At 38.5% G+C, this 16,524-nt stretch overlaps 2 protein-coding genes across 2 annotated transcripts; both read left to right on the top strand.

The window, feature by feature from the left end:
- The first annotated feature begins 556 nt into the window (after window positions 1-556).
- On the top strand, window positions 557-4,386 carry myf6 (myogenic factor 6). Its single transcript, XM_011491257.4, has 3 exons — window positions 557-1,129; window positions 1,648-1,738; window positions 4,089-4,386. Exons 1-3 carry the CDS (start codon window positions 569-571, stop codon window positions 4,196-4,198), a joined length of 762 nt encoding a protein of 253 aa, XP_011489559.1. The 5' UTR covers window positions 557-568; the 3' UTR covers window positions 4,199-4,386.
- Window positions 4,387-10,326: 5,940 nt separating this feature from the next.
- On the top strand, window positions 10,327-12,181 carry myf5 (myogenic factor 5). Its single transcript, XM_011491255.4, has 3 exons — window positions 10,327-10,887; window positions 11,543-11,615; window positions 11,724-12,181. The coding sequence occupies exons 1-3, from the start codon at window positions 10,435-10,437 to the stop codon at window positions 11,918-11,920; spliced, it is 723 nt and encodes a 240-aa protein (XP_011489557.1). The 5' UTR covers window positions 10,327-10,434; the 3' UTR covers window positions 11,921-12,181.
- Window positions 12,182-16,524: the final 4,343 nt, after the last annotated feature.

The raw sequence follows: 16,524 nt of genomic DNA, 5'->3' as shown, positions 1-16,524 counted from the left end.
TACTGTACTAAGTTTATGTTAAGTGTTTCAAATTAGCAACGCTTTATGTCGCTAATTCAGAACGTACGACTTAAACCAGAACTTCACTCAATATAGGAGTTTTTTTTTTTAATAATTGGAAATAATGTCAGTCATGAAGTGGTTAAAGTCCAAATTTACTAACTTTACTAAAGTAAAGTGTTGCATATCAGCTGCTTTTCTTAGTGTCAGAATCCATTGGAATTGCATAATTGCGTAATTGGTTGAAGGGTTATGGTGATTCAAAAAATATCAAAGCTCCACTAAAGATAAAGCTCCAGTGTTCAAGGGTTAAAACAGAAATCATTTTACAATTTAAAGATTTGGTTGGAAAAGTATTTCTTTTTAGCATAGATGTTTTCATTAGTTGTGATTTTTGACACACAACCTTTTTATCATTCTGAACATGCTTTAGTCTGCACACAAAGTCAGTGTGTTCCACATGCAGACGGAAAAAAAAGATGCTTGTTGCAATGTGGCAACCCGTGTTGGATTGAGTTTCACATTCTATATATAAGCCTGTTGACTGTGTCCCTGCTGCTCTATTTAAATGCCAGAGTTCCTCTGTCTCAAACAGAGAGAAGGGTGCAACAATATGATGGACCTTTTTGAGACCAGCTCTTATCTCTTTGGTGACCTGCGGTACTTGGAGGAGGCCGACAACGGACCGCTACAGCACTTGGACATAGCAGGAGTGTCTCCTCTGTATAACAGCAACGACAGCCCGTTGTCTCCGGGCCAGGATAACGTTCCTTCGGAGACCGGCGGGGAGAGCAGCGGAGAGGAGCATGTGCTCGCGCCTCCGGGCCTCCAGGCGCACTGTGAGGGCCAGTGCCTCATGTGGGCCTGCAAGATCTGCAAGAAGAAGTCCGCACCCACGGACAGGCGCAAGGCCGCTACGCTCAGGGAAAGAAGGAGGCTCAAGAAGATCAACGAGGCCTTCGATGCCCTGAAGAGGAAGACTGTGGCCAATCCCAACCAGAGACTGCCCAAAGTGGAGATTCTGCGCAGCGCTATCAGCTACATTGAGAGGCTACAAGATCTGCTGCAAACTCTGGACGAGCAGGAACAGGGAGGAAGTACCTCTTCGTTCAACACCAAAGATCACAACGTAAGAACACGATCAGGAAGAAACTGTTGGTGCTTACATGGTCTTCAGACCCAAAAGGGACTGAGAAGTTACATAGATGTCTTCCAATAGCCTTTTCTATCAAGAACACAGGACAACATGGTTACTGTTGACAATTTAGTGGCAGTGGCTCAGGCGGTTGGGCAGGTCGTCAAAGATTGAAGGATCAGTGGTTCGATCCCCACTCCCACCAGTCAACTGTCGTTGTGCCCTTGGGCAAGTCCTTTCACCCTTCCTACCTCCAGTTCAGCTCCACTGGTGTGTGAATGTGCATGAATGTCCTGGTGATGGTCAGAGGGTCGTAGGCGCAAACTGGCAGCCTCTGTCATCACCAAGTATGAATGAGGAGTGAATGAATAAAGGACACACTGTAACCGCTTTGAGCATCTGGAAAAGCGCAGATAAATCCAATTGAAATTTTTTAAATTATAACTATCATAGTTGTGTCCTTGCTATTTCTATATAGATCCCTGCCCAATTATCATTTCTATGTTTTACAGGTAGCAAACGATGAGTACAACTGGAAGACATCGTCTGAAATCCTACCAACCTCTGCTGATCATTCCACTGCAGCAATGAATCAGAGTGAAGGTACACCGGAAAAACAACAACAACACTACCATTGAAAACATTTTAGCTTTTTAGCTACTATTAGGAACATGTAAACAAATCTGATCTAGACCAACAGAAATGCACTAAACTCAATGGGTGGGAAGTTTGGAGAGTTTGGCAACGGTATGTGTTGACTTTTAATGATTTTTTTATTTTAAGAATTAAAGGAGTTTTGCTTTAGAGAAGAACTCAAACAAGGTTCCTTTAAAGGTACTAATCCATGGACTCAGAATTTGCAGATTGTTGGCTAACAGAAATCAGATTTACTGTCATAGCTCCTTTTTACACCAAGGCCCTAATCCAAATTGCAACCCCTACCCTTACAGCTTGTCCCTTCACCTACATTAATCCCTCCAGGCGAAGAGACATAGTGTCTTCAAATTAAGACATTACTGCCTCTTGATGAGGTCATCAGTAGTCGCCAGTCATCCATGCTAGTGGGTAGCTGCCAGCACTTGAAAATACATAACAACATCAGTTTTATAACTTTAACTTTTTTTATAACCTTAAAAAGTCACATAAAAACAAAAGCTCATTACTTACATTTAGATGTAAACGTCTGTGCTTTAGAGAACACCCACATGGAGAAATGCGTTTCTCCTCCACTGACAAGGGCGATGTGGATCACCCTACCGGCGGAGGGATGGCCAGCCCTAAGTCCTTAAAAACACTTCCGGTCACCACTACAGCTTCAAATGCCCCAACAATTGGAGCAATAGGGAGAAGCAAGTGGGGTTAGGGAAGCAATTCGGATTCGACCGTACTCAACATTTAAAAATGAGGTGCAAAGATACAGACTAAACAAAGTGCAAAGTTCTTTGGTTTGAAACAGAAATGCTCGTCTGGATACAGACCAAGCACAAGGTTCAGGAATCGATCCGGACCAAATGAAGCGGACTCTGTTCGGACCAAATGATTTGAATACACCCAAAGAGTTTAGTCTGAATAAAAAAAAACACTTGTAAAACCAGTTTTGTTATGGAGATCCAATTTTCTGCCAAGTCTCTTTCTCCAGAAAGCTCTTTGCTGAAGTGCAGATATGCAGTATTTTTGCTTCATCATGCAAATTCACAGAGGTTTAGATTGGTTGTGTTTTGAAGGTTGCAAATGAGCTAAGAAATCCACAGTGATGGACATCTCAAGGGATATTTTATGAAAAAAACATGCATTGTCTTTAGGTTTTGTGACAGCACAACCAAATATCCTTTTGTTTGTAGTTGTAGTTGATGGCAAGACATCCTATAAGTATACAAAATGTCATTTTTATTTTGATTTTCTATCATTTCTGAATTTTTAGAATGGAAAACTAAAATAATGGTTTTGGAAAAGGAAGTCAATAAAAGCGGCTGATAAGAAGAGAACCGGCTTGAAGCGTTTGTGCTGCATCTCCTTAACCAAAGCTTTGTTTGCTTTAGATTTTTTACACATAAGAGAATTTTTTAAGTATTCGAAGATTTCTGAAACTGGACTTAGTTGAGTTGAGACCAAAAAATTGAAACCCAACATTAAAAATTCAGGAACTTTTTTTATGCACATCACGGGAATCCTACAATGGGGTTAAGTTAAGTTTCAAAATAAAAGATGTGGCCTTAAATACTTTCAATCAATTTACTTGTGAGACAAATCCTAATAAAGCTCAGTAAAACTCATAAAACTATGGACATAGTAACCGTTCACAAAATTCAAAATAAAATGCTAAAGGATTTAACTGCATCCAAATTGTAACGTTTATCATTCAGTCACAAATTTATCACAGGTGGCTTAGTTTTCCATAAAGTTGTTTCAAATTTTCTGCACTTTTTTGATGGTGATATGAAATTTAGGGCAAATTTGAGACAAGTTTGTGAAAGTTTGCAAATTTCTTGTAAATAAATGTTTTAATATGATATATTGGAACTTTATCTGATTTAAGGAAACAACCAGGTCCTCATTGCTTCATCAAAATGAGAAAATTTTCTTCTTCATCGTTATATTTTTCTTGCCAGTGCTGCTTTTGAGCAACCCCGACCCCTCAAGAGAAGCAGTTGTAATTACATGTAGTGTCCAGGTAGTTTGGTCCACTGTGCAGTGTGAAACCAAACTAAATCAAATAAAGGTGTAAAACATGTTAGCAGCCCTGACTGTTCCTACTAAATATGCTGAACCACTCTAAAAAGCCTTTAATGCCAGCGTCCTGATGTTGAACCAACGCATGGTCAATCTGAACTTTCATTGGAAAAGTTCTTTCCATTTCAACTCCAGTACGGCTCAAAGACATTTCACAAATTTTGAGTAAAGTTTTGTAAATGTTTGAAACGTCACATAAAACCAACCCTGTCTTTCCTCTAAGGTTCCAGTGAGTCCTCCGCATCCTCCAGCCTCCTGCGTCTCTCCTCCATCGTAAACAGCATCACGAACGGCGAGAAAATCCACTTCTCGGCTGGAGGGTCAGAAAATTGAAGCATTGGCAAAGGCCCTAGAAATAATTGTCATTGTTTTTTTTCTTCTAATCTGTACATATTTTTTTTTTGTGCTAAAATCTATTTATATGATGTTGCAAAGCCAACAGTATCTTGAAGAAACGTGACATTTGGTTAGAATATTTGTACATATTGCTGACCAACAGAAATAAAGAATGTGATTTTTCACTTGCTGTTTTTTGAATGATTTCAAATTATTTAAAAATATCATTATTTTTTCCATAAAAATGATTATATGTAAAAAATAAATAACAAATCCAAATGTGAAGCAGCGTCTCTTTGTTTGAGGTCTGACACATCAGGGTAACCTGAGTCTCCTCCGTACGACTCCTCCCCTTCTGCCCCGATCACATGTTGTGCATGGAAAGTTGCAGGCTTGGTGTTAAGCCCACTGGGGTATTGGAGTTATGTGAGCCATTAAACCTGGATTCATCGTTGCTTGTGCCTTCATGACATCACGTAAGACGACGTTGATGCCAAGAGAATCCATAAACTTTGTCTTTGAGTCGCTGCTTGTGGGCTCTGATCCCTGCAGACGTCACACAAACTTGTTTGACCTCCAAGTCTCATTTCTGCTTTGCAGGCGGACACAGATAAAGCTTTAGAAATCCTTATGAGGTTTACCAAGACTCACCTTAAGCAATAAATCTAATTAACAAAAGGAAAACTCCTTAAAACAACTTTAAATCCCCTTTAAAGTCACAAAAATGGTCCAAACCAGATATTTAATGAGCACGTGAAGAAACAGGAATGCTCCTCAATTCTATTTAAAGGGCCTTTTCTGTTTGCAGCAGCTGTTAAGCTTTTAAGTTTATAGCCTTTTTTTTATAGTTTGATTCCCTTTGATCTAATTTTAGCTTTGACATTTGTAATTTCTCTGTCACTGGACTCACTGAAGTTCATGTTCTTTACTGCTGTCCTATTTCATTTATTGTTTTTGCCAAATCTTTATAATTTCAATTTAAATGTATTTGCAAAAAACACAACATTCTAAAGAAATTTCCCATCAGCCCCCTGAAGAACGTAAATATTTGCCAAACACAATAATCCAACAAGTTTTTGCTTCGCTTATTTTAATGTCTTTCCCTTATATAAATATTTAAGATTTTAGTAAAATATTTGTTATGTTACATTATTTTGATTTTTTTTAAATGTATAAACATTTTTTTTACCATTTTAGTTTTTGTGAAACTGAAACAAGTGAAACATAATTTGTTACACAAAAGCAATCAAATTGTTTTTGCGTCTCTGGTTCGAAAATGTTCTCACAATTTTTGTTTTTTACTTTTATTCTAATTTGTCTTTCCGTGTTTTAAAGTTTTACTTTTTTGTATATATCTATTTTAGTTGTTAGTTAAAAGAATGTTTTTGTTTATTATCTTAAAACACAAAACACTTCATTTTTACCATGATTTAGTTTGTGTTTTGAGGTTTTGCACTGATCTTTAAAATCTTATCGTCTTTAGGCTCCCGTATAGTTCCAACTAAATTTCATGCTTTACATTTTAAAGGTTTACACAAGGAAACAGAAACAAGTGAAACAAACACTGTGCTTTTTAGAATAAAAAAAGCTCATCTAAACAACATGTCAACCCAAACAAGTTGTTTTTGCTCCACTTGTTTGTTTGTTATTTTTTGCAGTTTTTGTCTTTTTGAGTATTCACTTTGAATTTCTATTTTAAACTTTTCATATGTAATGAAAAAAGGGCTGCACAGTGGCGCAGTGGTCAGCGCTCTTGCCTCACAGCAAGAAGGCCCCCAGTTCAAGCCATGGCTGGGGGACCTGAAACAGAACATCAATGGGGGACCTTTCTGTCTGGAGTTTGCATGTTCTCCCCGTGTATGCGTGGGTTTTCTCCAGCTTCCTCCAACCATCCAAAAACATGCATAACATAGGTTAATTGGCAACTCTAAATGTCCATAGGTGTGAATGTGAGGGTGTGTGATTGTGACCCTGCAACAGACTGACAAACAGTCCAGGGTGTCCCCTGCCTACACCCACAAATAACTGGGATAGGCTCCAGCAGCCAGTGACCCTGAAACGGACAAAACGGAAGAAGATGAATAAATATACACAATTTTTTATAATTTAGTTTGTGCTTTGAGTTTTTTTCATTGATCTTTAAAATATTGTCTCCTCTTCGCATCCATACTGTTCACCTTTTGAAGGTTACAATGGAAAAAGGGACACTTTTGACCAAAAGAAAAATGTAAATAACATTTGTCAAACAAAACAATTAAGACGTTTTTGCGTCATTTGTTAAACGTTTTTTTTTATATATTTATTTTTTAACATCTGAATGGGTTTTTTTATTTGAGTTTTTAAGTTTTTGTTTCATTTTTTCAACATAAATGTTTTACTTCTGTTTATTATCTAAACAAAAAGATCTTCAATTATAAATATATATTTTAATGTTTTTAATGTTTTTCATAAATTGGTCTTTTAGGTTTTTCTTTCATTGATCTTTAAAATAATGTCCCCTTTGGGCATCTGTATTTTTCTTGACGCTTTACATTTTAATAGTAACACAATAAATGACACATTCCTAATCAAGCACACAATTGAAAAGCTGCCTATGCACATCTAATTGAATTTCAAACCTTTGTTTATTTTAAATTGATTTGATTTATTTAACAGGAATATATTTAAAAAAAAACAGAAACAATCTGGCCAGAGTCATTTCAAAAACTGTTTTTCAGCAGGTTCCTGCTCTGCAGTACATAAAGGTCAGACAACACACATAACATGAGAGAATTATTATTTCCTTCATTTTATTATTGCTTTGTAGTTTCAGTTGTGTTCATGGTGTCAGAACTTCTTCTAAACCTGAGCTGCATTAAAACTCTAAAATGTCCAGGAAAGCAGCATCTGATGCAGCGTTTTTCCTGCAAAACCACCTCTTTCATAAAGATCCAGTTTCTGTGTGGAGAGCAGACAGAAACCTGAGAGCTCCCAGCATTAATACTCTGTTAATGGGCTCATGCTCGCTCAGCCTGATAGCTGTGCTCCTCATTTATTTTTAGTTTTTTTTGAGAAGTTTGATGTCTGGTTCTGCAGAGATCTTTGTCTAAAAAGAGTTTCTCAGCTCTCCAAACCTGCAGTGTGAATTGTGTTTTCTGTGTGTCCAGCTGTTTTGAACTGACAACACCGTTAAAGTCTCATTTGGCTGAGAACCTCCAAAAAGTAAAGCTGATGAAAGCAGGCCTGTAACCCTGGATGCTCTGACTTCTCCAGGACTTTCCTTGAGGATCCGGCCGGCCATGTGAGAGGCTCAGCAGAGCTGGCAATCCACCGCTTTCTGCTCTCTGCCAAACAAATGGTGTTGCCACTCAAAATGTTTCATTTTTTCTACTTTTCTTTCTCTTCTTTTTCTGGAAATGTAAATCGGAGAGGAGAAAAGCTGTTTTGTTCTTGAAGATTTTCTACATTTTTGGGTTTTCACATCATGTCATGAATCTTTGTTTTGGCTCCAAACAACATAAGACTCCCAACATGTTCATGTCAGACCAAACCAGACATGGTCCAAGCACGAGAAAGAAATAAGGTTTTCAGACGTGAGGAAGGTGGACATAAAAGATCACCCCTGCCCTTCACTTAACTCTGTCTTTGACCCTTGAGAACAACAGAAAAACGACCTCTGAGGGTTCCCATGAGACCCAGGTTTGGACAGATCACATGTCCAGCCATGCACGCGCTTCCTCCGAAGCTCCATGCATGCGCCATGTGCTTCGCCCAATCTCACCCACTTATCCCTGGGTCCGTGCAAGCTTTTTTTCTCATTGTTGACACTGTTCTCGGACAGCCTTTGATCCTCCGCAGGCGCAGGCGCGCCGATGTCTTCTTCAGCTGTGTGCAAACCCAAACTCCTGGCCACAGTTAAGGCTGTGCCTGTTTTCTTAGGTGCGTGCGGCTGCAAACGCTTTTGGCACATTGTGAGAAACATCCGCATTGTATCCATGTGAGCTGTCACCAACCGAATCACCCGGTGGAGAAGCGACCGGAAGAGAATCTTCAGCTCAGAGTTCAAAGTTGTAAACTGGATTATAAACATATTTCCTAAGGAAAAAAAGAAAATATGTCATGTTTACATTATATTTAAACACAACTTACCTGTATTAACCATTGCAAAAAGTGGTCTATTTAAGTGTACTACAAGTATACCTATGTACTAAAAGTGAGGCAGTATACTTAAAGTTTAGTTTTTCATACAATCTAAAGAAGAATTCAATTGTATACTTTCTACACTACGAGTATGGGGTCTGTAGTAGACCTTCACTGATACTGAAGTATCCTTAAAAAAATGAACTTCAGGTGTAAAACTTTTAGCTAATCGATCGATTGATATGGAGATCTATCTATCTATCTATCTATCTATCTATCTATCTATCTATCTATCTATCTATCTATCTATCTATCTATCTATCTATCTATCTATCTATCTATCTATCTATCTATCTATCTATCTATCTATCTATCTATCTATCTATCTATCTATCTATCTATCTATCTATCTATCTATCTATCTATCTATCTATCTATCTATCTATCTATCTATCTATCTATCTATCTATCTATCTATCTATCTATCTATCTATCTATCTATCTATCTGTCTATCTGTCTGTCTGTCTGTCTGTCTGTCTGTCTGTCTGTCTGTCTGTCTGTCTGTCTGTCTGTCTGTCTGTCTGTCTGTCTGTCTGTCTGTCTGTCTGTCTGTCTGTCTGTCTGTCTGTCTGTCTGTCCGTCCGTAAGTCTGTCCGTCCGTCCGTCCGTCCGTCCGTCTATCTATCTAACTATCATGAATAATTATTTTGCCCTAAGCAGAAGGTAGTATACTAGAGGGTGGTTAAGCAAACCCGAGTACAGCATGTATACTATAGACCATGTATGTGTGTTTAGGACGTATTCTAACTGAATACTTCTTAAGACAAAATAAAAAATCTAAACTTTGTATGTCTGAGATTTATGTACTGCAGAGTAGAACCCTGCTGAAAAAACCTGTTTTACAGTAAGTAGAGTGTAATAAATTGTATTTTAATATTTTCTTGCTTATCAAATCAAATCATTTTGAAAACCAAATCAATATTTATTTAATTGGCATATTACATTTCTAATATAGTACAAAGTGATGTACACCAAAAATAGATAACATAACTCAAGCTTGTAGTTCTTTCACAGTAAAATGACTACTTTTGGGTAACACCAACGGAAAAAAGGAACAACATCTATATTGCTGTTTCAAACAAACATGGTGGTTTGTTAACATGATTTATATTTTAAAAGCTAAAATTTGAAAAATCGTGTGAGTGTTTAGTACAAGAAGTATGTAAATAAATCCAGATGGTGCTTAATATTCCTCTAAATGTAGCCGATCAGATGCATTTCACCTCATTTTAAAGGTTAGAAATACATCCAACTAAAGTTTGGAAGACTTCCATTAATATCAATTTATTTTTATGTGAACAGTTATTTGTGAATATAAGTCAGGAGTTCTGCCTGAAGGAGGAACCCTCCTTAAACTTGCTCTTTTTTTCAGCTGCTGCAGCATCCTGACCATCTGTGTCCCAAACTGACCGGCAGCAATAACCTTTAATGGTTCAAATTTGGTCCTTGGAGGTTGGTGTCGTTTGTGTTTGGGGCCCAGCGATGGCTTCACCCCGAATGATGGGGTTTGGGTGTTTAGAGGGGCTTTGCCGCCATTCTAAGTTCACGGGGCTTGAAATGTTACACCTTTCTTTGCAGCTGGGGTGCATCTGCAACGCTGTCGTCGGTGCCGTAAAAAGCGGCCCGCGCGCTCCAGAGAGTGGTCCGGACATTTTTCCCAGGCAATTTGCCTTCGCCGTCTTCATTCGGGGTGTCACAGCGAAAGGTGGTGCAGAGGCGTCTTCAATACACCATCTTCGCTGAAGAAGAGCAAGCAGGAGAATACAGGGATGAGTAGGAAAACACCAGTGATTGCAGATGTGGGAAACTCGGCAGGGTACTGGGGGGTGAGAAGTAGGGACGGGGCAGGGAGGGAGCTGAACTAACTTCAGGCTGGGCCAATGGGCCATGGTAATTAGATCTGGCCAATGTGGGCCCTGGGCTTCAGCCAGGGGACATATAAGGGGGGCCTGGGGCAACAGACCCCTCATATCACTCAGAAGTCTCCTCTCTTTCATCCAGCACCTCCTTCCTTCCCTTTTGGCCATCTTGCCATCCACTTCTTCTCCCAGCCATGGATGTTTTTTCTCCATCCCAGGCCTTCTACGACAGAGCTTGTGCTTTGTCCCCAGACGACCTGGAGTTCGGCTCCAGCCTAGAGCTCACCGGCTCTGAGGAGGACGAGCACGTCAGGGTTCCCGGAGCCCCCCACCAGCCGGGACACTGCCTCCAGTGGGCCTGCAAGGCCTGCAAGCGCAAATCCAGCTTTGTGGACCGCAGACGGGCGGCCACCATGCGGGAGCGCCGGCGGCTCAAAAAGGTCAACCACGCCTTTGAAGCACTGAGGCGCTGCACCTCGGCCAACCCAAGCCAGCGCCTTCCCAAGGTGGAGATCCTGCGCAACGCCATCCAGTACATCGAAAGCCTGCAGGAGCTGCTGCGGGAGCAGGTGGAGAACTTTTACGGCCTGCCTGGAGAGAGCAGCTCTGAGCCTGGAAGTCCTCTGTCGAGCTGCTCCGATGGCATGGTAAGGCATGTTCAAACATCTACAGAAGCTCTGACTTAGCCTGCATGGATGCCGACCACTTAAGACTCAAACACCTAAAATCGATTTGGGATCTTTTTCATGCAGCGTTTCTTCTTTTCATTCATTTTGCAGCCTCAGCTTGGTCATTTTCTTGTGTTTGTTTCCGTTCATTAGCACCCATCAGTGTGATCAGACAATAACGCGACCCATTCTGATGCTCTCTGGGCGCTTTATAGCCTCAATAAACCAAAGAAAATCCAGCTTATGAAGTCTGGCAGGGAAAAGCGGGCGCACTCCTGCATTCCATCCTGACTGCATGTTCGGCGCCGCTGCCAGGATTTTCTGCAGATTTACTCGCAGAAAGTGTCATCTTGCACAAACTGGTGTTGCTTCCACTGACAGAATCAATTCGCCACAGTCGGAACTGGGCATGGAAAAGCGAGGGGGTGAGGGGGGGGCTTTGACTTTAAGGTGAAATAAAGAAGCCAATAACTTTGGAATTCAGGATTTATAAGCCTGTCCAGAATATTAAAGGAGGTTGGAAGCTTTTGTGTTTCCACTGCATCTTCATTTTTGTGTGTCAGCAACCGTTGTGTGTGTGTTTCTGTGTTTTCAAAAGTTCAAGGACAGTTCTTCATTTCTTGTGCCCTTCCAGGCAGGAGGCAGCAGTCCGGTGTGGCAACAGCTGAATGCAAACTACAGCAGCAGCTATTCTTATACAAAGAATGGTAAGACTTTCTGACAGCAGCTGCAGTCTGACATGTGCTGCTTTAAGGGGAATTCATGGAGATCCGTGTATGCAGAGAGAACCTGACTGAGCATCTTTTTTATTCCAGAGAGTTTGGACAACAAGACAGCCGGCGCCTCCAGCCTGGAGTGCCTGTCGAGCATTGTTGACCGCCTGTCCTCCGTGGAGTCCAGCGGTGGACCGGCTGCCCTGAGGGACGCCGCAACCTTCTCCCCCAGCAGCTCCGACTCTCAGCCCTGCACTCCTGAGAACTCTGGATCCAGACCCGTCTACCACGTCCTGTGAAAAACGGTTCTCTCTGAGGAGAAAATATGACCATGCCAGTCGGGAAGAACTTATTCTGCGTGAGAACGACTCGCCGGATGTGCGGCAACCTTCAATAAATGCACAAGAACTGTAAATATGTAAAATATGTTCCATTTATGCTGTTATACCCACTGACGCATATTTAATGTAACAGTACATTATTCAGAAATGTCATATTTAAGCCGTTTTGTTGCTCTTTACATGTCATGTCATCATTAAATTTCGTTTTTTTAATACAAATTTCAAAGTTTGTTCTTTCAGCCGAGCCTGGCAGCTAATCAGAGAAACAGGCTGATGCAAGGCGGCGGCGGTCTGGCTTTGAAAATACTAAATTACTGATTGAAGATAGCTGAGTCGTTGGAGCGCTAAGGCAGACTCACAGGTGGAGGCTGTTTATCCCGAGCTGCAGCTAACAGGGCGGAGGGGGCGCATTGGAGGTCACATGATGTCACCCATCAATCTAAAGAAATGGCTGGTGCTGAGGAGCTTGGCGTTATCTTTTTTTAAATATGTCCTTTCAATTGGAAAAATGCCATCAAAACAAGTAAAATATTTGGAAAAAAAAGACGTTTTTCTCTTGTGATAAGTTAAAAAAAAAGCCAATAGAACTGGTCGAATTTGTTTTGGTAAATTGTTTTTGAAACATTGTGCGTTGTCCTGCCCTTTTGAAATGAAATTCTAAACGTTTAAATTACGGTATTTTGCTCTGACAAGTAGAAATGTGTCTTATGATAAGTGTCTATTGATCAAAAAAGAGTTTTATATCTTTAATCCTCAGTGGTTCAGGGCCTTTTTGAGTATTTTTTTACTCTACAATTTGCTCTTAGTATTGACTTTTAATCTATTGATGGAAATATACATCAAAGCCTTTCGATTCTAAAATTACCCTAATCTACTCGAAAGCAAAAACATGAGTAAACTTTTCGTTTTTCATAGTTGGAAATAAATTCAGGTGTGAAAGGGTCAAATCACATTATTGAGCCGATCTTTGTTTGCAAAACCTCAGCTTCTTTTGTAAAAAAAATAAATATATTTATTTCAAAATGTTACGCAATACACCTTAAATGGTACAAAAAACTAAATTCTAAGTAGAAAAAGACTGTCTTTTTTATGCAAAACTTGAGAATAAAATAAAATAACTGAAGATTTTCAAGATTTCTTGACTTCAAACAAGTCGTTCCATTTTACTGAAAAGGCACTTATCAAGTAGAAAAGGACTTTGTAGAAGTAGAAACCGGACAAAATGGTGATATTTTGTGTCTTTGTCTTGTTCCTGAGTGGGGGTCGGGGTCGGGGAACACTCTGTGTACCTGCTTGTTCTTTCCCACCAAATGTGAGTCATCATTAACACCCTCAATTTTACCATCAACACCGCTGTCGAGAACAGATGGCCCCTTATAGAGCTCGTTTCATGACTGGGGGGGTGGAAGATGGGGGTGTCACGGTGTTGTGCTGTGAGTGGGAGTTCTTTCTCCCATGTTTAGGAATTTAGAGCATTTTGATTGGTCAAAAATAGTCTGGTTGAATGAAATGGTCTGTAGAATGCGACTGGACTCACCGAAACTAAAAACAATGCTCAGAAAAATGTGTCGTCGGGCAGAAAACGAGAAAAAAAAAACCATCACTTGAAAATGAAAATGCAATCATTAGTGAAAATACTTTGCTTACAAACATTTTTGGTTTTTATATACTGAAATTTCAAGTTTAGATTTGAAAAAGTTTAATTTGAAGTTTAATTTGAAAAATTACTTTCAAAGTTAGTTTTTTTGTAGAGGGATTCTAGCAATCATTCATATTTTAGGCAAAAATAATAACAATAATAATTACAAATCTTTTAAACTCATTTTTTGCATTGTTAAAAAAATAAACTTAGAAAGAAAATAAAAGAACAAAACTATATTTAGTAAACATTTTATTGGAATTCATGAATTCCAATACAATATGAATATACAATATGAATTAAAAAACATAAATCAAAAACATTTCTAAGGACAAATGGAAGCATGTAAACATGCCAAAACGAAAAATAGTATTTAAATAATTTGCAGTCTACACAATATAACACAATTCACACACTTTTTGATGCAATCTGCACAAATACATTAAGAAAGCGTACTGTTTTCTATCACATGTGTGACTGTCATCATTTTAGATTCTTAATTCAAGTTTTGAGCTTTAGGCTCTGCGACAGGCTATGGACCTGTCCAGGGTGTAACCTACCTTCGCCCAACAGTGGTCAGGTTAGAACCTGTGACCCTGAAAGGGATACAGCAGAATAAGAATATGTCCGCATGGCTGGAATTTTAGGCTATCATCCATTTTCTAAACCTGTTTAATTCCTTTTGTAGTCGGTGAGTTGCTGGAGCCTATCCCAGCCACATTTGGGCAAAGGTGGGGTACACCTTGAACACAGGTACTGTTCAGAGACAAAGAAGTAATTAAAGTACATATTTGCATTTCCATGTATAAATGAAAAAAAAAATGGATTCTTCACAGCTGTTGATTGTAAAATAAGAAAAAGAATGAAGGTAAACATAAGTCATGATGATAGAAGATGACTTCCTTGCATGTAAATCTTCAACTGGAGGATATTTGACACAAGGTGTATTTTTATTTTGAAAGGAACTTGTGTCAAAAGTAAAAGATGTTAGAATTATGTTTAGAAATTTTTCGTGTTTGTTCCTTTTGCATCAATAGATATTTCACTACTGCAACCATTCCTGGTGGGTTTTGTTGTCATCTTCAAGGACAACTGGGTGGCCCCTTAAGATCACTTTTATTTAAAATGTGAATTTTAATGTGTATATTTTGGTCAAAAGCGTGAAAGAAAGCGTGAAAGAAAGTGCGGCAGAGTCCCTGTAATGCTCTGTGACACCACAAGAGAGGGGTGTTTCATGCTAAGCAGCACAGTGATCATGCTGTGCTGTGAGCTGAACTAGGATTCGATGCGTTTGAGCGTACTGTACTCACTGATCTCATAATGATCCTCTGTCTGAGGTCTTTGGAGGCTTTGATGAACCCTCAGGCAAATCTGTCCAAGATAGGCTTTGCAGTTTTTAAAATTCTTTTGATCAGAACAAATAAACTATAATCCCAATAAAATCTTTACTTTTTATTGTGATTTGCCTTTAAAATATATATAGATCATTTGGTCCTATTGATGTTTAATTATGGATCTCACTGATTGAGACATAGATCACTGCAGAGATGTATTAACTCAATGACTGAGTGTATTATAACTTACCAAAATTAGCTATATTGTGTAAATCAGTTACATCCTTTTTGCTTAATTGCGACTTGTTCATGATGTTTGGATTTTCTTTCCGACACTTTAGTAGAATTTGTATCAAGAAAAATCTGAATGTATGTTTGATTGTAGCAATTTAATTATTTAGCTCGATTTGAAAAATTTCTTCAAATCCTTTCAACATAAGCGAACATGATAAAAAGCCTTTTTTCATCCATCACATCCTTTCTAACTTGTATAAAAAAGGCATAGCTGATGTGGGTTTGCATCACTCACTGTGTCAACACTGATTCCTCTTTGCTTTTCCTCTGAAGAAGTGAGATCTTACATTGAACATTGAAAAAACACAAAGTTGAGTGTTAGCAAGCATCTTCTGACTTTGTCCAATAAAAGCACAAAGATGATGTCTATCATTGCATTTCTTTAAATATTTTTATTAGAGACATTTTCGCTCATAACAGCAGCAACATTTGCAGTTACGATGATTTTAATGAAGTTAACTCAAAATTTAGCAGAAGGATCGCTGATCAATTAAAAAAATTATGTTTAGGAAATGTGCCCCACCAGGAATCGATTCAGTCATTAGTTCCTAACTTTTATTACGTTTAAACTGAAAATGATTACTTTTTTTGCCACATTATTTTTATTGAATTTTCAAAGTCATAAAAAAATTCAGAAACACAATTTACAATTATAAATTTCACTTGAGTTAGCCATTACAAAAATTGCAACTTTATCAACAGTTCTTATTTTAACACCCCCCCCTCCCCACCCCAAGAACAAGAGTGCCTCTCCTTAGATATTGACAAAATGAAGAATATAAACTTAACACACTTAAAATTAAGAGAAGAAAAAATAATAATAAGAAATAAAAATTAAAAAATTAAAAAACAGAGGTCTGTTGTACCATCTAAAATTAACAATCAACATTCTATTCCAGAGGATCCATATTCTTTACAAAGTGTATGAAAGGTTGCCATATATTTTCAAATTCTTCTACTTTGTCTTTCAAAATATATGTAATTCTTTCTGAAAATGATTACTTTTTTATTCATATTTTACCAACTAACATTTTTAAAGCAGAACCTCTGATATAAATTGAGAGGAAGTGTTTTTTAACCTTAGACCTACATAAATTGATAAATCATATTTCCTGTTTGGGTTCTATGGCCTCTATAATGACCTCAAAAAGACTCTTAGGTAACTTGAATAGTGACAAATGAAAACCATTAAAGTTCATTCAAAATAATATAAAATGAGGAGCTTTGTACTAGACAGCTTTAATAGAGTTTTGCTTGAAATATTAGAACATATTTAATTTACAGTAAGTTTATAG

Source organism: Oryzias latipes, chromosome 23 (assembly GCF_053564925.1).
Source record: "Oryzias latipes strain Hd-rR chromosome 23, Olatipes_Hd-rR_3.1".
NCBI lineage: Eukaryota > Metazoa > Chordata > Actinopteri > Beloniformes > Adrianichthyidae > Oryzias > Oryzias latipes.
The sequence above is the reverse complement of the archived record's forward strand: the minus strand, read 5'-3'. Positions and strand labels throughout refer to the sequence as shown.